The 25,655-nt window shown below is 40.6% G+C and overlaps 1 protein-coding gene across 1 annotated transcript in view; it reads right to left on the bottom strand.

The window, feature by feature from the left end:
* The window catches only part of HERC1 (HECT and RLD domain containing E3 ubiquitin protein ligase family member 1), a 213,134-nt gene that overhangs the window by 5,479 nt on the left and 182,000 nt on the right, over positions 1 to 25,655 (bottom strand). Inside the window, exons 62-76 of the mRNA XM_082617315.1 lie at positions 17,579 to 17,644; positions 17,279 to 17,404; positions 16,269 to 16,407; positions 14,823 to 15,004; positions 13,863 to 14,018; positions 13,063 to 13,185; positions 11,869 to 11,971; positions 10,113 to 10,282; positions 8,325 to 8,463; positions 6,167 to 6,336; positions 4,918 to 5,087; positions 4,469 to 4,634; positions 3,179 to 3,255; positions 2,139 to 2,391; positions 1,493 to 1,645 (exon numbers count right to left, since the gene is read on the bottom strand). Of these exons, the coding sequence (XP_082473441.1) occupies positions 1,493 to 1,645; positions 2,139 to 2,391; positions 3,179 to 3,255; positions 4,469 to 4,634; positions 4,918 to 5,087; positions 6,167 to 6,336; positions 8,325 to 8,463; positions 10,113 to 10,282; positions 11,869 to 11,971; positions 13,063 to 13,185; positions 13,863 to 14,018; positions 14,823 to 15,004; positions 16,269 to 16,407; positions 17,279 to 17,404; positions 17,579 to 17,644 (2,193 nt within the window). The remainder of the gene's footprint in view (positions 1 to 1,492; positions 1,646 to 2,138; positions 2,392 to 3,178; positions 3,256 to 4,468; positions 4,635 to 4,917; positions 5,088 to 6,166; positions 6,337 to 8,324; positions 8,464 to 10,112; positions 10,283 to 11,868; positions 11,972 to 13,062; positions 13,186 to 13,862; positions 14,019 to 14,822; positions 15,005 to 16,268; positions 16,408 to 17,278; positions 17,405 to 17,578; positions 17,645 to 25,655) is intronic.

A 25,655-nucleotide genomic window follows, 5' to 3' on the forward strand; every position in this document is an offset into this window, starting at 1 on the left:
AGGTACAGGGATGGCTGCTTGGGTCGGGGACAACTGGGGAGAGCTATGGGAAGAATACGGGGTTCTAAGAGACAAGGAGGAAGTGAAAGAGGAAGATGGCCTTGTTACCAAGAAAGCAACAAAGCCAGGGCAGAGCACAGCTGATGGAGAGCAGGTCAATCTGACCTTCATAGGAAAGGCCAGCACAAGAGCCTGGACACCACAGTTAAACCTGGTCTGCGATCCTGGCTTTGCCTTGGGCACATCACTTCACTTCTCTGGACTCCATGCATTCATTTGTGAAATGATGATAGTAATTTCTATCTCTCAGAGTAACTAACTATGTGAAAAACCGCACATGCGGGTACCTGGTACCACATCTGGCATGCAGAAAGTGATCAGGCAATTTTGGGTCAGTTATTCAGTCTGTAAGGAGTAAACATATTCAAGAACTAGAGAAAACCCTAAGCCCTGGCTGTGTGTAAACAACACTGCTGACAGGATCCACCCTTACTAAGCTAAAGGGTATAGTTTTCTGACTAGACTTGGCCCAAAGTCAGAGTCAAAAAGGAACCAGGAGTGAAGGGTGTAGAATATATACACTTCAAATTACTACACAGCCTCAGAGCCTGCATCCAGCTCCTGAGAAGAACCCAACATATTCTGCAAATAAGGTATTACTGAAGTGGCTATGAAGGATTGTATAACCAAAACCACCACTTTTGGACACAATATTCATTTCTATGGTCACTTACCATACTCCCATCATTTATTAAATGCTTACTACATATCAGCATAGAACAAGACTATATAAGTTATATATATGAAATACATTTTTCATTTTTCATTCAATGTCTCACACACTAATTGAAGAAAAAAGACCCAAACTCTGCAGCCTAATTCTTAGACCACAACACAGAAGTATGTGATATCTTGAGGAATTTCTAGGTAACAAAAAAGATATGTACAGACCTGGAGGAAAGTTTGTCCAGAGAGGAGATGCATTCTCAGCTGGGGCTTGAAGGACTGCAGCAGGAGGGGGAAAGAAGCACTCACGTGGGATTGCAAGGCCAGTGTTTATGGGTTCATTCACATGGACCCTGACTGACCAAGCTGGAGTGGGACAATGGGTTGGGGGGCAGTAAGAAATGAAGACAAACAGAACAGAGGACGAGTGAGAGTGAGAAGGCAGGTTCTGAAGGCCTGGGGGTGGGCTTGGCCTCAATCCTACCGGTGACCACTTCAGGGCTCACCTAAGGTCTTGAGTGAGGAGACAGCAGGCCCTGAGATTACGCCTGAAAAGCCTCTGAAAAGGGACTGAAATTACTGGGTCGGCCAAAAGGTGTTCCGTAACATCGTATGGAACAACAAGAACGAACCTTTTGGCCAACTCAATAGATACTGATTAATCAACACAGTGAATTCATATGCCCAAATTCAGTAAAAAACAGACAGCTCCTGTTTGGAGACAAATGCAAACATTCATATGCACCTCCCAAATGTTTCATCTCACCTGTCGGTCCATTTCATGAAGTCGATACTCAATGGCCCTCTCCACATACTCCTTCCTATTAGAAAACGTGAGTGGGATACTATTTCCACCAGGGATTATAGGAACCATTTTGCCATCAGCGCTCTGGCCAACAAAAGAATCAAGAGGAATCATCTGAGAGTAGAAGAAAAAAGAATTTTTACTCCATGGTAGAAATGACCACAAAATGTACGTTACACACAAATACAGAAAAACATTAACAATATCAAAAATTTTAAGGATGAAAACAAGACAACTGAGGTAACTGATCAGGCTACTTGATCAGCAGAGAGTGCTGACTCATCTGGTTGTAATTAAAAATGAGGTTGAATCTCTATGCCTCCAAATCAGATTTGATGAACTCTGGTCATCCCAGGCCTCCCTCTCCACCTGGGTTCTCTCTGTCCTTCACTCTAGCAGGCAGAGAATGGATTAAAGGGGAAGGAGCAGAAGCTGGGTGCTGGAGCTGACTCTCTTAGCAGTTATTTAAACTGCTGGGTTGAGCTGCTAAGCACAGCAATGGCATATGGCATGGGTCAGCCAGACAGCAAATGGAAGGCCATACCTGAGCTTTACACAGAAAAATTCTAGTCAACACCAACAGAAACATGAACCAGCCAGGATTTACCTCATGGAAACTCTCCTCGGTAATCCCACTGTCTTCAATGTGAAGAATGCTGTTGAGAGTCTGCACGTAGAGCAGATCCACCTCCTCCAGGTCTTCCAGGGTGAGTGGGACGCAGCACAGCTGCTTCCACACCAGAGGGGCTAAGTGGAGGTCCAGAGGCTTCTTTGTGCGAATGGCAACCCCCATTAAAATTCCCAAGAACTTAAACTGCATTAAGTGTTCATCAAGGCAGGCAGAAGGGTTAAAAAGGAACCTGCAGAATTAAAGGAACTATTTCAAACAAGGTTGTCCTCATTTTTATTAGAAATCAGTTATCAAACAGCTATAGCATTAGTCTAGACCTGTGCTGTCCAATATGGCAGTCATTAGCCACATGTGGCTATTTAAATTAATTAAGTAAAATCTAAAATTCAGTTCTTCAGCTCCTATAACCACGTTTCAGGTGCTCAATAGCCACATATGGCCTATCACTATTTTTCTGGACAGCACAGGGACCATATTTTGAATTATTTTTAGAAGAACCATAAGAGGGTAAGTGAATGATCTATTAGTCCTTAAGCTACCTGCTCAAGGGTGCCCTATTTCCTAAAATCATTTCATTTATCATTTACAAGTCCATGAAGCAGGATCCAAAATTGAAAATTTGACAAGTAAAGGAATAATACATAATTGCAAATATTACCTGCTGTGATTGGATAGCATATCAAAGGTTTTTAATGAATTTTCATTCATTGAGGGAAGGCCACGTAGGCCTTCAGAAACACAAAAGAAGTCTGGTTTCAATATGAAGTCTGCACTTCCTCTAACCCTCTATATTATCATTGAGTTGGTCTCATAATAAATAACAAGTCATGATGTAAGTGTCTGTTTCCTATGTGTGAAAAGAGAAGAGTAACAGTTCCTACTCCTTAGAGCTATCATGAGGATTCAATGGGATAATCCATGTAAAACACTTAGTACAGTGCCTGGCATATAGTAAGCACTCAATAAATTTGAGTTATTATTATAGACATTCAATAACACTTGCTGACTGCCCTTACCTGTCCCTATTGTAACCCACTTCTGCGGTAGCATTGGGAGAGGGTATAAGAAGGTCAACAATACCAGTTTCAAGTTCCTGTAGAAGAAAGAAAAACAAGTTCTTAGAAATGATAATCAAATGCATCAAGAAAATGAAACAACTAACATTAAAAATCATACTGAAAAGAGAATACTGAGGAATTTACAATGCTATATGACAACCAGCCATCTCTATAATTATTTTTGTGGTTGTAATTTAAAATGAATTTAGGAGACTCCCCCATGTGCAGAACTAAGATGAAAAAGTCAATCCAGGGCACAAGCTGGGGTATCTGTGAGCAGGGTACAGTAATATTCAAATAAACTTAGTAAATGATAGCCAAGTATTATTTTAGTTACAGGATTTATCAGAAAAATCCTGATACTAGGCAAAGCTGGAAGGGTCAGAGATGACCTGGAAGCAAAGCTGCCACTGTAGATCTTAAAATATGAACTGGTTCAAACTCTTTTTAATTAATTAATTAATTAATTAATTTTTGGCCACGATGGGCTTTCGTTGCTGCACACGGGCTTTCTCTAGTTGTGGCAAGCGGGAGCTACTCTCCGTTGCGGTGCACGGGCTTCTCATTGTGTGGCTTCTCTTGCTGCGGAGCATGGGCTCTAGGTGTGCAGGCTTCAGTAGTTGCGGCACGCAGGCCCTAGAGAATACAGGCTTCAGCAGCTGCAGCACGTGGGCTCAGTAGTTGTGGCTCGCGGGCCCTAGAGTGCAGGCTCAGTAGTTGTGGTGCATGGGCTTAGTTGCTCTGTGGCATGTGGGATCTTCCCGGACCAGGGCTCGAACCCATGTCCCCGTGCATTGGCAGCCAGATTCTTAACCACTGCGCCACCAGGGAAGCCCAAGTTCAAACTCTTAAGGCTTGTTTTTCTAATTTCTGCCAGTAGCCTGGCAGTTCTACTTTGTTCTAAAAGCACCAAAATAAATGGGAGCACATGGGTGGTCCTGGATTTGTCTGTTACATAAGTGTAAATATGTGTCATTGTTTCCTCTGCCAGTGTTACACAGCACAACAGATGGTGAGTCATTGGTAGATGGCGAAGCACTGGCACTTACTTAGTAAGGTATCTTCACAAAGCATTTCACAAACCTTTGTGATAATTCGCTTATACATCATTAACAGCATAACTTTATGTAAGGATTACAAATGCATCCTTGCTTACATTTATAAAAACATGCCAGAGTAATCACTGGAAACAGTAAAACAGCCAACACCTGAGTGGACAACTCAGCAGGGGACACAGCATGAATATACCTGGCACATCTCTGTGATCGTGTCATCGAACACTCCTCCAGCATCATCAGCCCCTTCTCCAACCAGCTTAACCTTCCAGGCTCGGGATGGCAGACGGAGGTCTGATGCATTCAGTTTAACTACTTGTCTTGCTATTTGAACAAAGATGGGCTTACACTTCCTTCCTCTTTAAAATAAAGGGAAAACATAATGAAATACAATGCTCTCAAATCACCACAAAAGTCACTTGAAGATATTTACCGAGCAGTGAATGAACAGGCCAGCTTAACAACAGCCAAACACTGTGCTAGGCCCACTGTAACCACACTGGGTACTGATGTAAAATACTATTACTATCCTACTTTACAAATGAGGAAGCTAAGGCTTCCTCACAGAGATCAGTTAGTAATAAGTCCATCTCAAAAAATGCTAGTTAATGAAACATATACACATATACATAATATGCTAACCTGGTTGATATCCTCTTTACAGTAATTTGAGGTCCATAATTTTTGCCTTGAACCATGGTTTTTCCTATAGAGCGCACCATTGGGAGGGTGTAGACTCTTGGGGCTAACAAAGGTCGGAGCTGTCCCTGCACAATGCCCCATGTTCCAGCATTATAATGAGACGTACTATTCTGTAACAGAAAGTAAGCTTAGCAGAAATGGTACAATCTAAGGCTTAAAAGAAATAACACATCTCACTTTTACAAATGCACTTTAAAAGCATAAATCTGGGTATTAGCCATTATTAGCAACTTTTTCAAAATATTTTTTCTGGTAAAGTATGATTATTATTTTTAAAAACTTAGAAAATACAGAAAAGGACACACACACAAGCACACAAATAAAATCATCCATAATTCTATCATATGGAGATGGCCCCATTAACACTTTCATCTATCTCCTTCCAGTTTCCTTCCTTTTCACATTTTTGAGATCATACTATTTATACAATTTTCCACTGCTTTTCTCACCTCACTTTATATCATAAACATTTCTCTCACTAATTACAACAGGTTGCTGACACTCTTGTTTAGTGCTGCACAGCATTCTGTTGCCTGGTTGATTATCTATTTCTAACAATGATTTCTCAAATCTCTCATATACCATGACTGGTTACCCAAAGGATTTTTGACTAACAGTTTTACAAACTAACACACATTTTGGCAGGCATGCCTACACAGTAAACAAACAAACAAACATAGTCAGCTTGCTTTCTTCCTAAATTATCAGACTGTTCTACAAAGACAATGAAATCAGCCAAATTTACTTTATCTCCCCCACCTACCCCTCCACAGGGTATGCTCATTTGTAAGCTCATTTGTAAGGAGAGCAAGAAGTCTCCAAAATTTCTCAGACTCACTTACATAAGCACCTTGACTGTGGTGCTAACACCTTTGTGTGCTTAAGTTTTAAAATCATATTCTGGACTTCGTAGAAAATACATGCTTAGCCATTAGCCATTCATACTTCCTTGAACTTTGGACAAATCGAAACACAGAAGGAAGACCACTGTGTGTTCAACAGCATGATAACCTATATCTTGACTGTCCTTAATCCAGCAATAAAATGGGAACAGAATTGCCTTTTCTACATCTCTTGGGTGCTGAGAGTAAAAAGCATTAGCCACGGAAGAATTTTCTGAAGGCTGAGAAAGAGGCCCTGGGACCTGGTAAGCACATCACAGGCACTGCTTTCCAAGCCACCATTTTACCTGATTGTTGGGGCTGAGGTTCAGTAGCCTCCAGGATGAGTACATGAGGTCAGAGAAGTGGTAAAGTAGCCGGAGCCTGGCCCTCGCGGTGTGAATGCTCACCTCCCTCAGCGCCCCATACTGGGGGGGCACTGCATCGGGCAGGCCCAGCTGCAGAGGCACTGACACACCTGCCCAGAACACAAATGCACACTTGTAAAGGAAAATGCATTGTTTTCATCATGTTTAGTGTTTTGAAAAATTTCAAACACACACGGAAGTTCCAAGTATATAATGAACACCCATTCCCACCACTTAAATCTTACAATTAATATTTTGCTATATATGCTTTATCACTTACTTATCAATTCCTCTATTCACCATCCATTCATCTTAATTTTTTGATGCACCTGTGTTGGTCTGTAAAACATCTTTTTAATTTATCATTATGGAAACTTGTTTTTTTTTTTTCTCCTTTAATTTAGTTACCCATTTAACTATGGGACTTAAACAGTTCCTTCACAAAAAAACTCCCAAAACAAAAAAACCCAAATTCATTCTTTCATATTCAACAATTGTCATCTTCATAATAACACAAGGTGTGGGCCAGGACCAGGTAGGCAGTTCTGGAAAATGGAAATGGGCAACTCAGCAGAGCCACCTCCCACACTTACTAGGGATCTGACAGAAAGTGCCCATGACAGAATGAAAGATAGGAGTAGATGATTCAGGAAGGCTTTATACTGCAAGAATAAGAGCTCTGCAGAAGCAAAAACTACAAGGACTGTATCCATGGTTATCATCTTATAGAAACACACGGAAGACTAAGAACAAGATACTCAACTTGAGTTTCCTGCAAATAAAGATTTGTACAGCTCAATTCTCAGAGGTACTTTCCCACTATTAGTTAAAGCTAACATTTACTGAGTACTTTTATGTGCCTGGCACTGTTCTAAGAGCTTCACCTGAATTGATTCATTTACTCCTACAGTTCCTTACAATAGGTGCTATTATTACCCTCGTTTTGCAGACAAGGAAACTGAGCCTCAGGGTCACTCAGCTCCTAAGTGGAGGAGCCAGGATTGAACCTGAGCAATGTGGTTCCTGAGTCTGAACCTTCAGCCACCATGCTGTATGGTCTCTGTCCTGAAGTGGAAGGGAAATCCCACTGGAAGCTAAAGAGGCCCCTGAGTACCTGAAATTGTCAGTGGGCTGGCAGCGCTGCTCATTCTGGGCTCTGTTAACCAGAAACCATCTCCTGCTTGTTTGGAATCTACTTGGCAGCCCTACCTTGCTCTCTCAGGGTATGTAAGAGAAAACCATCTCGATGGGGAGTTTTTACCAAGGACCTGTGGCTAAAAGTAGAGGGCTTCACAAAAAGGGATGAGAATATGGAGCTCTCAGGCACAAGGTCACTTCAGGAAGTTCTAGTGCCTCAGATACCAGAGGATGGTTTTAGAAAGGACTTGAGGGCCTGGGGAAGAAATAGACCAAATATGAAGAAATGCATAAGGATAAGTATCATACTTAAGGCAATGGTTACATTTGTGGGGAACAGAAGATGGATCCGATCAGGTAGAGTACACAGTAGGGTGTTAGGTACACAAATATGCATTTTATTTTCTTTATATCTTTTTGTAGACCTATGAGGATTTCATAATAAATTAAAAGCAAAACATACAAAAGGTAGAAACAGCCCATCAGTCCTGCTATATACACTGGAGTAAAATGGCAACAATTTTTTTTGTTTTTCTGCTGTGCCAGTGTATAGACAACATCATGTTTCAAATGGCTGACTAGGGTGAAGAATTTGACAAGTGGTCTCTGGGCTTTTCATCTTTATTCTTTAACAGCATGGCTTAGAAAGCTACAGTTCATCACTACTATATATAAAAAATACTTTATTGCTATTCCAAAATTATAAATTTTGCTTGCCTAAGTGATACATTTTTTTCTTTTGGGGAGCAGAGAGGGACTGCTATGTAATGAAGTCTGCAGGAGAATTGCCTGCTCTCAAAGTATTTGCAGTACTGTAGTACAAAGAATGCTTTGGTTGTGTGGGGGAAGGTTTGATGGTTTCAGAATGGTGCCTGGATGCAGTGTGAAGCTGGCAAGCAAACAGTGCAGCTGGGGACTGCTGAAAGAGAGGCTGCAGAAGCATGGATATTTCATCCCTCACCTGGTGCTCTTGGTGGGACAGGTGGCGCTGTCCACGCAGCACTGTGGCAGCGACCGGCCGAGATCTGCCGAACGTTTTTCCCTTGCAGAACTGTTACCAGGGTTGGTTCTCGAACGTGGTTGGTGTGGCCTAAGCCAAGCTGGAAATAAATTACAAATACACAGAGATTCAATTAGGAAGAGGAAGAGAGGAAGTCACGATGATAAAATTTGTCTTGGATGGTAGCAGATATAAATAAGTTACTATCTGTACCAAGCAATGGCATCAAAATAATGAAATTAATTCTGATTTTCTCTATCAGAATGATCCTCAGAGCTTATACTATCTCCTAAAAACTAAGCTGTAACAAGGCCATTCCAAATCTAGCAGACGAGTCTTAATGACTGAAAACATCTTTGAACTCCACTTCTAGAGAGGAAATAAATTCTTGCAAGTTAAAAAAAAAAAAAAACCAGAATGATCTATAGAGCTTTTACTTAGAACACACTGATTTCTTGACTTTTAACATGGACTGCCTGTGTAACAGTAAAGAAACAATTATAAAAACATACACAGAAGCAGATTCTCAACTCCGGATCTCTGTTCTTGGGGTCTGACTAGGACACGCAGTGTTTCAGTGGCTGAGCACCTCAACATCAGCAGGCAGGATCATGGCAAGGCCCTGCCAGGGACCTTCCAAAGGTGTCTCAACATCAACTCTCTTCTCATTAAGAAAACGTGCAACCACAGTGTTGAGCAGCTTCCCCATCTGTTAATATAGTGATGAGGACACCACAGAGCTACTGTGAGTAATACTGGACCTTGAACTTGAGGGTCATTGGCTCTAGGGGCAGCTAGATGTAGAGAGGATTTACAGAGGAAGGAGATGTCGTTCGCATGTGGAGCTGAAAGCCACTGTAGTAGCAGGCCTCTCAGACTTGCCCCACCGAAGTGTGTCCCTTCTCCACATACAGGATAGGCTGAACACATCAACCTCTTGAGTCTTTTCTCAGCCTCTCAGAGGCTCAGTTTACTACTCTACGTAATGGGAGTGACAAGACTTCCTGAACAAACACAAACATACTTTGTACACTGTCATATTATAAAATATAGAAGTATTGGGCTTCCCTGGTGGCGCTCAGTGGTTGAGAGTCCGCCTGCCGATGCGGGGGACACGGGTTCGTGCCCCGGTCCGAGAAGATCCCACATGCCGCGGAGCGGCTGGGCCCGTGAGCCATGGCTGCTGAGCCTGCGCATCCAGAGCCTGTGCTCCGCAACGGGAGGGGCCACAACAGTGAGAGGCCCGCGTACCGCAAAAAAAAAAAAAAAAAAAAAAAAATCTATCTATCTATCTATCTATCTATCTATATCTATATAGAGAGAAGTATTGTTGTTTCATCCTTTCCATTTTCCAGATCAACTGATGCTCCTAGTACCTAACCTCTTTTATTACTGTAGTGAAAATGATGATTAATCGTGATAGTAGCAAATATTGAATACTTATAAAGTGCTGTTTACTATGTGCTAGGCACTTCTCAGTGTGTGCAGACACACATATATATTCAGCTAATCCCCTTAACCACTTTACTGTACTGCCAGATTTTTTTTAAACCATGATATAACACTTACTAGACCATAATCAAGAGACAGAGATGCACAACTGGACTCCAGATAATCAGCCCCATAGCAAAGTGACGTGCTTGAGGTCTTGTGTAGATATTCCGAGTTTCTAGCTTATCCCTTTGCCAAATGAAGAATGTTGTCAGATTTCTAGAACATGACAGAGCAGCAAGCAAGATAAATATTTACCTGCCCCTCTGAATTGCTCCCCCAGGCATACACATCTCCAGTTGATGCCAAAGCAAGTGTGTGTTCAGCTCCAACTGCCACATCTTCGATGACCACTCCAGCTAGGACAGGGATTTGCTGTGGTCGATTGTGATTGCGAGCACGCCCTTCTGGCAAGCCTATCAAGCGATCTGAAAAAATAGCAAGAGGACATTTATGGATGGCACACCACAGTCCTTTTATATTTCCTGATGAGTCATTTAATGTCTATGGTGGTATGGCAATGACATACATAACTCATTGGGGCAAAAGCTACATAACTCATTGGGGCAAAAGCTGCTTTGCCAGTAAGGTATACTGGATTCTGAGTGAATTAAGTTTAAAACTGTTTCTTTGCAAAATGTCACAATTTCCTTTTTCATAAAAATAAATAAAATTTAATTTAAAATTAGTAGCTTATTTCAAACCAAAGGCACCTCTAGTATCCTCATACTTGAGAGGACTGGCACATAATTCACAGAGGCCCTAAAGTTCTTGCGTTCTAAGAAAAGACATCATGCAACCTGTCCTATCCTCAGATTTCCAGCCAACTTCTCCCCTTATCTTTGCTGCCAAACTTCTACAAAGTGCAGGCCAGTCCCTGTTGCTTCACATGCTGTAGGCCTGTTTGGCTTGGCCACCTTCTGCAGCCTAACTTGCACTCTCACCACTGCACTGAAACTGTACTCTCAAAAGCCATGAATAACTCCTAACTGCCTACACTGCAGCAGCCTCTTCTCCAGCTCTAGCCCATGGAGCTCCACTTTACCTTCTGATAATGTGGCCTCAGCTCCTTCTGCCCCTCAGAGACTCTGCACTGTCCTGGCTCCCCAACTACCTCTCTCTCCACTCCTTTCAAAGCCAGCTCTCCCATGCTCACCTGCCCTTTACTCACATTCCCTAGAGTTTTACCCTCTACTTTTTTCATGCCATATTCTCTCCCTGGGTTTCCTAGAGCCTATTAATATGGCTTTAACTACACCATTAGGAATTATGCAAACCTACATCTCCATAAACAATCTCTCTGGAGTTCCAGATCCAAATCCCCAGTAACTTGCTAGACTTCTCCATACATGTAGTCTAGAGTATACGGCCCCAATTCAATATGACTAAAACTAAGCTCCTTATCTCTTTCACCAGAACCAACTCCCTATCCTCAGCAGCACCCATGTTCTTTCAAGACAAGAAACTTTAATCACAGCTCACTTCTTCCTCCTTCTTCCTCACACATTCTTCAGTCACTACAACTTGCAAAGAAGTTCCATTTACAAAGCTGAATATATTGCCACGGAATCCCACTGTGGATGCTTAGATTTTGAACTTACTCAAGATTTGAATCCCAAATGCCTGTGAATTCCTAAGACCTGGACCCCCAGTCCCTGCAAGGGCTGGGAAGTGAGGCAGGATCCAGAGGAGCTCTGGTGGTCAAGGCAGTGTTTGTGGTAGCAGGGCAGAGGCAGCAGAGAGGAAGAGAAGGGCTTTGGCAGGAACTCTTCTGGCAAGAAGGAAGGCTCTGGCACGAGGGGCCATCAATGGGGAGGAGAGTTTGTCCTTACAACAAGTATCATGAAAGTGGAGCAGAAAAGTAGCTAGTGAATGAAGGTTGTGTGGCCAATCATCACCCAGAATGAAAAATGACCCAGTTTAAGCACTTTCTATACAGCTGGAAGGCAAATGTTTCTGTAATACATGTGTGCACAAAATAAGCAATATAATTAATGCCTGGAAAATGCCCTACCTTGACCAAAGGTATACACATGACCATCTTTGGTCAATGCAACAGAAAACTGAGTTCCACACGCAACCTTTTTTATTCCAATTCCACAAAGGACATCAACTTTCTGCAAAATAAAAGTGTAAGGCACATAATTTAAAAAGGAAAATAAAAACACTCGAATTTGCCTACTGGCATGTATAAACTCAAGGATTATCTTCCAATAAAAATACTAATAGTCACTTACTTGTTTTCAGCCATATCCACACTCCTAAATGTTATTTTCTCATACTGCTCTGCAAACTACCTGAATTTGGGCGAGTATTGTAGAGGGTAGGGGATGTTTAACTAAAATCCCCAGGACCCCATGTGAAGTGGAAACATTCCTCTGGGCAACAGAAACCAAAGAGAATCCTATGGCTGTTTAAAGAACACTGTAAGACCATGTAAAGCCATGGGCTGCTCCCAGTTAGATTTTTTCTGCTTTCAGAGGTGACAATAACTGCTTTATATGTTCTCCAGAGAGGATTTCCTTCCTTTTTGTATCCCTAGCTGAATATTCTCCAGTCTAGCTATCAAGATGTCACAGACTATATATGATAGTGAATCTGGAGTTGAATATAAATTGAATACTTGTAAATCACGCTGCTTGTTGAACATGTTAGAAAAATCCACATAAAAAGGATTGCACAGGAGGTTTTCTGAAGAGCCAAGAAACCTTCTATAATGTGAATAAAGCCTCTAAATCATTTGTTTATGGACTTGGATTTCCTATTACTTTTTAAATGCACATACCTGTATAATTCAATGGTAATAATAAGCTGAAATGGCAGTTACAAGCAGAGAGTTACAAAAGATTGTTCATGGTTCCCGCCATAAGACACCCTGGAGATATGTTTATACTTATTTCTTCTCTACATGGGAGGTAGTCCTACACTACTCAGCCCATGACAAAGACAGACGCTTGTCCTTGCAGAATTTTTATATCCAGTTTAGTAATTAATGCTTATTAATTACTTATTTTAATTAATTTATTTTAAATTACTTATTTAAAATAAGATTTGGAATGCTGGAAATTTAAGAATAAGCAAAAGAAGCTTCTAAATTTCATTATGAATTACCAAAAATGTTAAAGGTAAATTACTTCCAGCTAAAAAGAGGTACTGACATAGAAGAAAACCATGTTGTCTGAATTTCTAGATTAAAGCCAATACTGACCTGAGGTGAAGATTTTGCAGTGGAATTTCCTAAGCCTAGTTTTCCATAGTCCCCATCTCCAAAAGCCCACACCATGGAGCCATCTGCTGACACTGCCAAAGTATGGTTTAAGCCACAAGCCACCTGGAGAAATAACAGGGTGGTAAGGCAAATCACAATACCTAAAACACCCATTTCTGGGACCCTCTGTCTTGACTTCAGTGGCTGTGTTTCCAAAAATTTTTATTGGTTTCAGGGCCTTACATATGTTAACCAAAATGTGTCATGAAGAAAAAAATTCCTAATGTACACAAACAAAAAACAACCTTTTTCAAAGTAAAATCCTTCAAGTATCTGTGGCTAACTCTGAATCAGAGAGCACAAAAGATAGGAAAAAGTACATATGATTAAAAAATACTCATTCACACTGGAGACAGTCTAAGGAATGGTAAAAGATAAAAATATTTTATCTCATCTTCTTGTTAAGAGAGAGTCTCAAAATGTATAGGTCAGGAACAATTATTACTTAAAAGCAGCAGCTACCAATGATGCTGCAGTTCAGCCACCTATTTCCAGGATACTGAAGAGGAGTTACTATATTGCTTAAAGCTTTCATATCAAGTGGTATTATGAAGAGGATTTTAAAATATTCACATCCTGAATTAAGACTTCCATTTGTTTATCAATTAGGCCAAACAAAATGTACATCAGGTTAAGTACGAGTGGTGATTCTAGTTTTCCTAAAAGGACAATGTCTAAGTGCACATAGGGGAAACAAGAAACTATGATCATATAGAACGTATTATTGATTTATTCCATGCCTGTCCAATCTGATACCCCTCCAGTGCAGTCACTCTCTCTGGAAGTTTTTTGTTAGAAGTGTTTCCAAGACCCAGACGACCGTAGTCACCATTCCCAAAGGTAAACAGTTTGCCATCTGATGTTACCACTGCTGAATGTTTGAAGCCACAAGACATCTACGAATAGAACAAACAAGAACAAAAATTTTAACAAGAGGGCATACTAAGAAAGAAATCAGTCCTTTTTGGTTATTAATACAGTAATAATCTTTAAGTAAACTTCACTGTAAACTCAGGATCTTCAAGACCAGTATGTCCTATCCACCCAAGTGGCCCTCCTGCTCCCCCAAGTCTGATCTACCTCAAAATTCTCAGGAAGACCAAGCTGAACAGCATACTTTGGAAGTGCTGCTACTCTTCAGCTACACAGGGATGACCTAGACTATGAGTTAATGAATAGGGAAATTCTTTGTAAACTCTAAGGTGCTATGTAACTTTACAATATTATTTTAGATCACAAATTGATTTTCCAGAAAATGTATATGAACTCAACCTTTGTAACGATAATGATAGGTTGAAAGCAAAGCTTTCCATTTATCACTATATCAAGAACTGTGGGGCAGGAGTTAAACCATGCTTTTTCCAAGGACCTGAAGCACCCTGGCCTGGGTCAACCAGCTGGCTCAGGAAAAAGGAGTCCATTCTAACACCAAAGCCCATTCAAACTCCTGAGACGCTCCAGAATGACTCTGAACCACCAAAAACACTGGATCTTTTATGATGGGGTAATATATTTTTACTACTGTTTTTCATTACCTAAACTTGAGAACTCAACACCTAGTATGTTTACACTCAAAGATAAACTTATCCAGGTGCAACTATGTCCCGCATGCTACAACTAAGACCCGGCGCAGCCAAATAAATAAATAAATAAACATTAAAAAAAAAAAAAAAGATAAACGTATCCATATTCTGTCCGACCTGTACCACTTCTTCTCCCTGTAAGGCCTCAATCTGCCTGGGCCGCCGCTGCCTGTCGCTGTTCCCATGGCCGAGTTTGCCATAATCACCATCTCCCCAGCTAAAGACCTCACCACTTTCAGTCAGGGCCATTGAGTGTCCATCAGAACCACAGGAAGTCACCAGCTGGGTCACCACAAAGCCTGGAACAAAGCAGAAACCCAACAAGAGTCGCTGAATGTTAAAAGTCCCCTCTTTACTTGAAGCTGCTACAGAGTAGTCTCACAGAATCAAAAAATACCACAACAGTACTTCAGAAATATAAACAATGTCTTTAATTTTAAATCAGATTTGCAGCCATAACCTAGAAAACTGGGAGCAGTCACATAAAATGATGATGACAAAGAAGAGGAGAAGGGTGATAGGAGCAGTCATAGTCACTAAAGATTATGTTCTAGCCACTCCTATAAATGCTTTACATGGATCGCTCATTTTCTGTTTTCACACAGATCCTATGAGGCAGATATTATCATCACCACTTTTACAACTGGGGAAACTGAGTCACAAAGAGGTTTAGTAGCTTGTGCAAAGTACCAGAGGCAGGATGTAATAGAACCAAACAGGAATCAAGCCCTCCCATCCCCAGTGTTGTGCACTTCACACACAGATCTGAAGGAAGAGAACTCAGAGCTACTCAAGAATTTGTTCTGAACTCATGTTACTTGTATGCTTTTACTTAAAAAACTCAATTTGCTCTCTTTGTAGGCTTTAGAGTCAGTAAAAGTTAACTTTAGGAACAAGTCAGGGGTCCCTGCAGTGGTTTTTCCAGAGGTTTTCTTTCTCCAAGTCACAGAGAACTCTGATGGGGATGCCCTTTAAAGTCTATAGTACATATGCACATTTCCGTATAAATTGATTTTTTTTTTTTTTTTTTTTTTCTTTTTGCGGTATGCGGGCCTCTCACTGTTGTGGCCTCTCCCTTTGCGGAGCACAGGCTCCGGATGCGCAGGCCCAGCGGCCATGGCTCACGGGCCCAGCCGCTCCGCGGCATATGGGATCCTCCCAGACCGGGGCACGAACCCGTATCCCCTGCATCGGCAGGCGGACTCTCAACCACTGCGCCACCAGGGAGGCCCTAAATTGATTTTTAATATTAATGAAGCACATGCATGATTACTACTGCTATTAATAGTTGCCTAATTACAGTTTTGCAATTTTAAAGAATTTGTTTACAATCTTCAGTGTGTATTAACACAGCAATTCTAGCATGGCTATGATAAGTAACTTGCAAAATAATACAGCTCAAAATATGGAAAATTAAGGTTGTACATGCCTAAACGAGAATCTAAATATAAGTGAAAACCCTATATAACTTTATCTAGCAAAGGTTTGAGATGAGTTCTAACATAATAAGCAAACATTCCTACAGATAGTTTCTGATCAGCTTTTAACCGAGGATAATTTTACCTTGTAAGGCTGAAATAACTGTCAGCACATGAAGGTCATCTGAATTTCCTTGTCCTAATCTGCCATAACTTCCTTCCCCACAGGCCAACACTGTGCCATTGGCCTGTATGACAAAGGTACAATTCTGACCACATATAACCTAGTATAAAAACACATAATTAAATATATTATCTTTTATTATATAGCTTTAACATGCAAACATTTAAAATGATTCCATGTATACCTAGGATACTTTTATCAGTTCTTTTATCCTTTCATTAAAGGGGAAGGTTGACATAACAATGGGGTTCCTATAAGCCCTTGATTATTATAAAACCTCTTACTTAACCAAGAGATGTATGAGGCTCATCTGATGATTTAAGACACTTTAGAAACATGTTATCTACAGGGCTTTCAGCCAATTGTGCAAAGTTTAAATAATAACATTAACAACAAAATAGATAAAGAAGAAAAAGGAGAGGCTGATGGGAAAATAGTAAAGACTGGCTGGAGGCCAGCAAGAAGCAGAAATTGCAGGGGATATACACATGAAAGAATAGTGTATCCTGGGGCTTACTGAGGTAGAGAAAAATGGAAGAGAAAGCAGTGGCCTCAAGAAGGGTTTAGAAATATAGTACCATGATTGTTAGAAGAGGGGAGGAGTGTCAATGAAATCTGGTTAAAGATCCCAGTAAGTTTATGGCCCCCAAAGAGAGAATTAATAATTACCAATATCTTGACTTCTATAAATATATACTGGGCAGGCATAATGCATCATGATGTTAATTCATGATATGTGAAAACAAGAAAAATTTAGAAACTTATTAACAAAACCTAAGTCTGATAAAAACTCTAAAAAACTTTTCTTTAGAAGCTATATACAAGCTATATATATCATGACTTTCTTTGGTGATTCCTCACAATAGACTACGCAATGGACAAACTTTATCCTACAGTAAGTTACTGACAGCAAGGGAATCAGAATTGTCAGTTCCCAAGTTTCTTCTACATTTCTTTACCCTGTTAGTTACCTGTTGGGCCTGTGAAAATGAGGGAGCTGCTGCAGGTACCATTACGTTTCTTCCAGCTTCTGCCAGCTGTCCATGCCTGCCAGCACCCCACAGGTAGACATCACATTTACCTCCCAGGTGCCAGTCCTAGAAAACCACAATGAAGTCAAAATTTGATTCATTAATTCATTCAAACAAGCATGTACTGGGTACTAAGTGTGTACCAGCCTCTATGGGGGACACCAGGGCACGAACACACAAGCATTTAGAACCAGAAGATTTACTAAGAACCACCATATAGTTATCTTTATCTTTACTGACCTCAGGTCTGGAAGTTGCCCAAGACATAATTTGTTCATCCATGCCATTAATCCATTTACTGTTATCCTGAAAGACAGCAAACATCAGGATCAATTTTGCTTAATCAATATTTATGTTTTTTTTTAGGAGGCCTTAAAAATAATCAATTATTTTTAAATAGGAAAGGAGAAGCCCAAGATCACATGGTCAGTTACAAGCAGCATGAAGACCAGAATGCAGCCCTCCCTTCTCCCAGGCCATTTTTTGAGAAAATCTTTTTGCGAATGATTTATCTGTTCTTAACTAACAACTGAGTCTTAAAGAATTTGGTAATATTATGAGAATTTAAGAGCAGTTTCACAATCATGCCAAACTTGATTTTTAATATTTCTGTTTACTATAAACACTTGCACTGTTAACTATCATGAACACATTGGAGACGCAAAGCTAACCATTTCTGAGCACCCATAGGTACAAGGTCATCTGCAGGAGCCACCACCCCCATGAACTCGTTGTATAGGTGTGGGCAGGTCATCTTTCTAGGCTGCAGCTTCCTCATCTACAGATGACATATTTGAGGCAAATGGGCTCAGAAGGATACTTCCTAATTAAAATATTCTATAGTTAGATAATTTTCTTCAATTTATATGTCTCTTTTATACTGTATCTATATTTATATATTCAAATGTTTGTTTATATAAATCTTAACTAGGTAAAGGGGTTGTTAGATCAAGTGCTAGCCTGCACTATCTACCCCGGCATTTTATCTCCATCACAGTTTCTGTATCTAGACACTTTCAAATACAGTCAGAAAGAAATGACAACTAAAATGTTCTCTTAAACATTATTGAAGTGCCAAATACTTTAGAATCTATAATTGGAATAAATCTAAAAAGATGACCAGGAAAAGATGCTAAAATATATTTATAAATATATATATACTGGGGGACCTTCAAGACAGCAGAGGAGTAAGACATGGAGATCACCTTCCTCCCCACAGATACACCAGAAATACATCTACATGTGGAACAACTCCTACAGAACACCTACTGAATGCTGGCAGAAGACCTCAGACTTCCCAAGAGCCAAGAAACCCCCCACATACCTGGGTAGGGCAAAAGAAAAAAGAAAACACAGAGACAAAAGAATAGGGATGGGACCTGCAGCTCGGGGAGGGAGCTGTGAAGGAGGAAAAGTTTCCACACGCTAGGAAGCCCCTTCACTAGCGGAGACCAAGGTGGGTGGGTGGGTGGGCGAGGGGGAAGCTTCAGAGCCGTGGAGGACAGCGCAGCAACAGGGGTGCAGAGGTCAAAGCGGAGAGATTCCCGCAAAGAGGATCGGTGCCGACCAGCACTCACCAGCCCGAGAGGCTTCTTTGCTTACCCGCCGGGGCAGGCGGGGGCTGGGAGCTGAGGCTCGGGCTTCGGAGGTCAGATCCCAGGGAGAGGACTGGGGTTGGCTGCGTGAACACAGCTTGAAGGGGGCTAGTGTGCCACAGCTACCCAGGAGGAAGTCCGGGAAAAAGTCTGGAGCTGCTGAAGAGGCAAGAGACCATTGTTTCGGGGTGCGCGAGGAGAGGGGATTCCTTCCCTGTCTGCCCACAAAAGTACCACCTAAACGAGCTCCAGAGATGGGTGCGAGCCGCAGCTATCAGCTCAGACCCCAGAGACGGGCATGAAACACTAACGCTGCTGCTGCAGCCACCAAGAAACCTGTGTGCAAGCACAGGTCACACCTCCCATGCCGGGAACCGGGCAGCCCGCCACTGCCAGGATCCTGTGATCCAGGGACAACTTCCCTGGGAGAACACATGGCATACCTCAGGTTGTTGCAATATCATGTTGGCCTCTTCTGCCGCAGGCTCGCCCCACATTCCAATTATAACTACTGTACCCCTCCCTCCCCCCAGCCTGCATGAGGAAGAGCGGGCTAATCAGCTGCTGCTTTAACCCCCTCCTGTCTGGGTGGGAACAGATGCCCTCAGCAACCTACATGCAGAGGCGGGGCCAAAACCAAAACTGAACCCCAGGAGCTGTGCGAACAAAGAAGAGAAAGGGAAATTTCTCCCAGCAGCCTCAGGAGAAGTGGATTAAATCTCCACAATCAACTTGATGTACCCTGCATCTGGGGAGTACCTGAATAGACAAAGAATCATCCCAAAATTTAGGCAGTGCACTTTGGGAACAACTGTAGACTTGGGGTTTGCTGTCTGCGACTGACCGGATTCTGATTTTTATGTTTATCTTAGTACAGTTTTCAGTGCTTGTTATCATTGGTGGATTTGCTTATTGGTTTGGTTGCTCTCTTCTTTTTTAAGTTATTATTTTTTTATTTTAATAATTAAAAAAAATTATTATTATTATTATTATTATTTCTTTTTCTCCCTTTGCTTTTGAGCAGTGTGGCTGACAGGGTCTTGGTGCTCCGGCCTGGTGTCAGACCTGAGCCTCTGAGGTGGGAAAGCTGAGTTCAGGACACTGGACCACCAGAGACCTCCCGGCCCCACGTAATATCAATCAGCGAGAGCTCTCCCAGAGATCTCCAGTTCAACGCTAAGACCCAGCTCCACCTAATGGCCAGCAAGTTCCAGTGCTGGACTCCCCATGCCAAACAACTAGAAAGACAGGAACACAACCCCACCCATTAGCAGAAATGCTGCCTAAAATCATACTATGTTCACAGACACACCAAAACACACCACTGGACGTGGTCCTGTCCAACAGAAAGACAAGATCCAGCCTCATCCTCCAGAACACAGGCACCAGTCCCCTCCACCAGGAAGCCTACACAAGCCACTGAACCAACCTCACCCACTGAGGGCAGACACCAAAAACAACAGGAAACACGAACCTGCAGCCTGCGAAAAGGAGACCCCAAACACAGTAAGTTAAACAAAAAGAGAAGACAGAGAAATATGCAGCAGATGAAGGAGCAAAGTAAAAACCCACCAGACCAAACAAATGCAGAGGAAATAGGCAGTCTACCTGAAAAAGAATTCAGAGTAACGATAGTAAAGATGATCCAGAATCTTGGAAATAGAATGCAGAAAATACAAGAAACGTTTAACAAGGAAGCCTAGAAGAACTGAGCAGCAAACAAACAATGATGAACAACACAATAAATGAAATTAAAAATTCTCTAGAAGGAATCAATAGCAGAATAACTAAGGCAGAAGAACGGATAAGTGACCTGGAAGATAAAAGAGTGGAAATAACTACCGCAGAGCAGAATAAAGAAAAAAGAATGAAAAGAATTGAAGACAGCCTCAGAGACCTCTGGGACAACATTAAACACACCAACATTTGAATTATAGGGGTCCCAAAAAAAGAAGAGAAAAAGAAAGGGTCTGAGAAAATATTTGAACAGATTATAGTTGAAAACTTCCCCACCATGGGAAAGGAAATAGTCAATCAAATCCAGGAAGCGCAGTGAGTCCCATACAGGATAAATCCAAGGAGAAACATGCCAAGACACATATTACTCAAACAAACAAAAATTAAATTCAAAGAAAAAATATTAAAAGCTGCAAGGGAAAACCAACAATTAACATACAAGGGAATCCCCATAAGGTTAACAGCTGATCTTTCAGCAGAAACTCTGCAAGCCAGAAAGGAGTGGCAGGACCTATTTAAAGTGATGAAGGGAAAAACCTACAACCAAGATTCCTCTACCCAGCAAGGAGCTCATTCAGATTCAACAGAGAAATTAAAAGTTACAGATAAGCAAAAGTTAAGAGAATTCAGCACCACCAAACCAGCTCTACAACAAATGCTAAAGGAACGTCTCTAGGCAGGAAACACAAGAGAAGGAGAAGACTTACAGTAACAAACCCAAAACAATTAAGAAAATGGTAATAGGAACATACATATGGATAATTACCTTAAATGTAAATGGATTAAATGCTCCAAACAAAAGACACAGACTGACTGAATGGATACAAAACAAGACCCATATATATGCTGTCTACAAGAGACCCACTTCAGACCTAGGGACACATACAGACCGAAAGGGAGGGGATGGAAAAAGATATTCCATGCAAATGGAAATCAAATGAAAGCTGGAGTAGCAATTCTCATTTCAGACAAAATAGACTTTAAATAAAAACTACTACAAGAGACAAAGAAGGACACTACATAATGATCAAGGGATCAATCCAAGAAGAAGATATAACAATTGTAAATATTTATGCACCCAATATAGGAGCAGCTCAATACACAAGGCAAATGCCAACAGCCACAAAAGGGGAAATCGAGTGTAACACAATAATAGTAGGGGACTTTAACATCACATTTCACCAATGGACATATCATCCAAAATGAAAATAAATAAGGAAACACAAGCTTTAAATGACACATTAAACAAGATGGACTTAATTGATATTTATAGGGCATTCCATCCAAAAACAACAGAATACTGTTCTTCTAAAGTGCTCATGGAACATTCTCCAGGGTAGATCATATCTTGGGTCACAAATCAAGCCTTGGTAAATTGAAGAAAAAATGAAATCATATCAAGTGTCCTTTCCAACCACAACACTACAAGACTAGATATCAGTTACAGGAAAAAAACTGTAAAAAAAATACAAACACATGGAGGCTAAACAATACGCTGCTAAATAACCAAGAGATAACTGAAGCAATCAAAGAGGACATCAAAAAATACCTAGAAACAAATGACAATGAAAACACGACGGCCCAACACCTATTGGATGCCGCAAAAGCAGTTCTAAGAGGAAGTTTACAGCAATACAATCCTACCTCAAGAAACAAGAAAAATCTCAAATAAACAACCTAACCTATGGAAAGCTGATTCACTTTGTTATGAAGCAGAAACTAACACACCATTGTAAAGCAATTATACTCCAATAAAGATGTTAAAAACCAACAAAAAAACCCCAAAACCAAAAAAACCCTAACCTTACACCTAAAGCAATTAGAGAAAGAAGGAAAAAAAAACCCGCCTAAGTTAGCAGAAGGAAAGAAATCATAAAGATCAGATCAGAAATAAATGAAAAAGATATGAAGGAAACGATAGCAAAGATCAATAAAACTAAAAGCTGGTTCTTTGAGAAGATAAACAAAATTGACAAAACATTAGCCAGACTCATCAAGAAAAAAAGGGAGAAGACTCAAATCAATAGAATTAGAAATGAAAAAGGAGAAGTAACAACTTCTGCAAAACTACAAAGGACCATGAGAGATTACTAAAAGCAACTATATGCTAATAAAATGGGCAACCTGGAAGAAATGGACAAATTCTTAGAAAAGCACAACCTTCCAGAGACTGAACCAGGAAGAAACAGAAAATATAAACAGACCAATCACAAGCACTGAAATTGAAACTGTGATTAAAAATCTTCCAACAAACAAAAGCCCGGGACCAGATGGCGTTACAGGCAAATTCTATCAAACATTTAGAGAAGAGCTAAAACCTATCCTTCTCAAACTCTTCCAAAATACAGCAGAGGGAGGAACACTCCCAAACTCATTCTACAAGGTCACCATCACCATGATACCAAAAAAAGACAAAGATGCCACACAAAAAAAGAAAACTACAGGCCAATATCACTGATGAACATACGTGCAAAAATCCTCAACAAACTACTAGCAAACAGAATCCAATAGCACATTAAAAGGATCATACACAATGATCAAGTGGGGTGTATACAGGAATGCAAGGATTCTACAATATATGCAAATCAATCAATGTGATACACCATATTAACAAGTTGAAGGAGAAAAACCATATGATCATCTCAACAGATGCAGAAAAAACTTTCGACAAAATTCAACATCCATTTATGATAAAAACTCTCCAGAAAGTAGCCACAGAGGGAACCTACCTCAACATAATAAAGGTCATATATGACAAACCCACAGCCAATATTGTTCTCAATGGTGAAAAACTGAAACCTTTCCTCTAAGATCAGGAACAAGACAAGGTTGCCCACTCTCACCACTATTATTCAACATAGTTTTGCAAGTTTTAGCCACAGCAATCAGAGAAGAAAAAGAAATAAAAGGAATTCAAATCAGAAAAGAAGAAGTAAAACTGTCACTGTTTGAAGATGACATGATACTATACACAGAGGATCCTAAAGATGTGACCAGAAAATTACTAGACCTAATGAATTTGGTAAAGTAGCAGGATACAAAAGTAATGCAAAGAAATCTCTTGCATTCCTATACACTAATGATGAAAAATCTGAAAGAGAAATTAAGGAAACACTCCCATTTTACCACTGCAACAGAAAGAAAAAAATACCTAGGAATAAACCTACCTAAGGAGAAAAAAGACCTGTATGCAGAAAACTATAAGACACTGATGAAAGAAATTAAAGACGATACAAACAGATGGAGAGATATACCATGTTCTTGGATTGGAAGAATCAACATTGTGAAAATGACTATACTACCCAAAGCAATCTACAGATTCACTGCAATCCCCATCGAACCACCAATGGCATTTCTCACAGAACTAGAACAAAAAATTTCACAATTTGTATGGAAACACAAAAGACCCCCAATAGCCAAAGCAATCTTGAGAAAGAAAAACAGAGCTAAAGGAATCAGGCTCCCTGACTTCAGACTATACCACAAAGCTACAGTAATCAAGACAGTATGGTACTGGCACAGAAACAGAAATATAGATCAATGGAATAGGATAGAAAGCCCAGAGATAAACCCAGGCACATATGGTCACCTTGTCTTTGATAAAGGAGGCAAGAATATACAACAGAGAAAAGACAGCCTCTTCAATAAGTGGTTTGGGAAAACAGCTACATGTAAATGAATGAAATTAGAACACTCCCTAACACCATACACAAAAATAAACTCAAAATGGATTAAAGACCTAAATGTTAAGGCCAGACACTATAAAAATCTTAAGAGAAAACATAGGCAGAACACCCCATGACATAAATCATAGCAAGATCCTTTTTGACCCACCTCCTAGAGAAATGGAAATAAAAACAAAAATAAACAAATGGGACCTAATGAAACTTAAAAGCTTTTGCACAACCAAGGAAACCTTAAACAAGACCAAAAGACAACCTCAGAATGGGAGAAAATATTTGCAAATGAAGCAACTGACAAAGGATTCATCTCCAAAATTTACAAGCAGCTCATGCAGCTCAATATCAAAAAAACAGACAACCCAATCCAAAAATGGGCAGAAGACCTAAATAGACATTTCTCCAACGAAGATATACAGATTGCCAACAAACACATGAAAGAATGCTCAACAGCATTAATCATTCGAGAAATGCAAATCAAAACTACAATGAGATATCATCTCACACTGGTCAGAATGGCCATCATCAAAAAATCTAGAAACAATAAATGCTGGAGAGGGCGTGGAGAAAAGGGAACACTCTTGCACTGTTGGTGGGAATGTAAATTGATACAGCCACTATGGGGAACAGTATGGAGGTTCCTTAAAAAACTACAAATAGAACTACCATGACCCAGCAATCCCACTACTGGGCATATAACCTAAGAAAACCATAATTCAAAAAGAGTCATGTACCAAAATGTTCATTGCAGCTTTATTTACAATAGCCAGGACATGGAAGCAACCTAAGTGTCCATCAAGAGATGAATGGATAAAGAAGATGTGGCACATATATACAATGGAATATTACTCAGCCATAAAAAGAAACAAAATTGAGTTATTTGTAATGAGGTGGATGGACCTAGAGTCTGTCATACAGTGTGAAATAAGTCAGAAAGAGAAAAACAAATACCATATGCTAACACATATGTATGGAATCTAAAAAAAAAAAGTTCTGACAAACCTAGGGGCAGGATAGAAATAAAGATGCAGATGTAGAGAATGGACTTGAGGGCACGGGGAGGGGGAAGGGTAAGCTGGGATGAAGTAAGAGAGTAGCACTGACATATACACACTACCAAATGTAAACTAGATAGCTAGTGGGAAGCAGCTGCATTGCACAGGGAGATCAGCTCGGTGCTTTGTGACCACCTAGAGGGATGGGACCGGGAGGGTGGGAGGGATATGCAAGAGGGAGTTGATATGGCGATATATGTATACATACAGCTGATTTACTTTGTTATACAGCAGAAACTAACACTACACT

The sequence above is a fragment of the Mesoplodon mirus genome (genome assembly GCF_964341445.2).
Source record: "Mesoplodon mirus genome assembly, chromosome: 4".
Classification (NCBI taxonomy): domain Eukaryota; kingdom Metazoa; phylum Chordata; class Mammalia; order Artiodactyla; family Ziphiidae; genus Mesoplodon; species Mesoplodon mirus.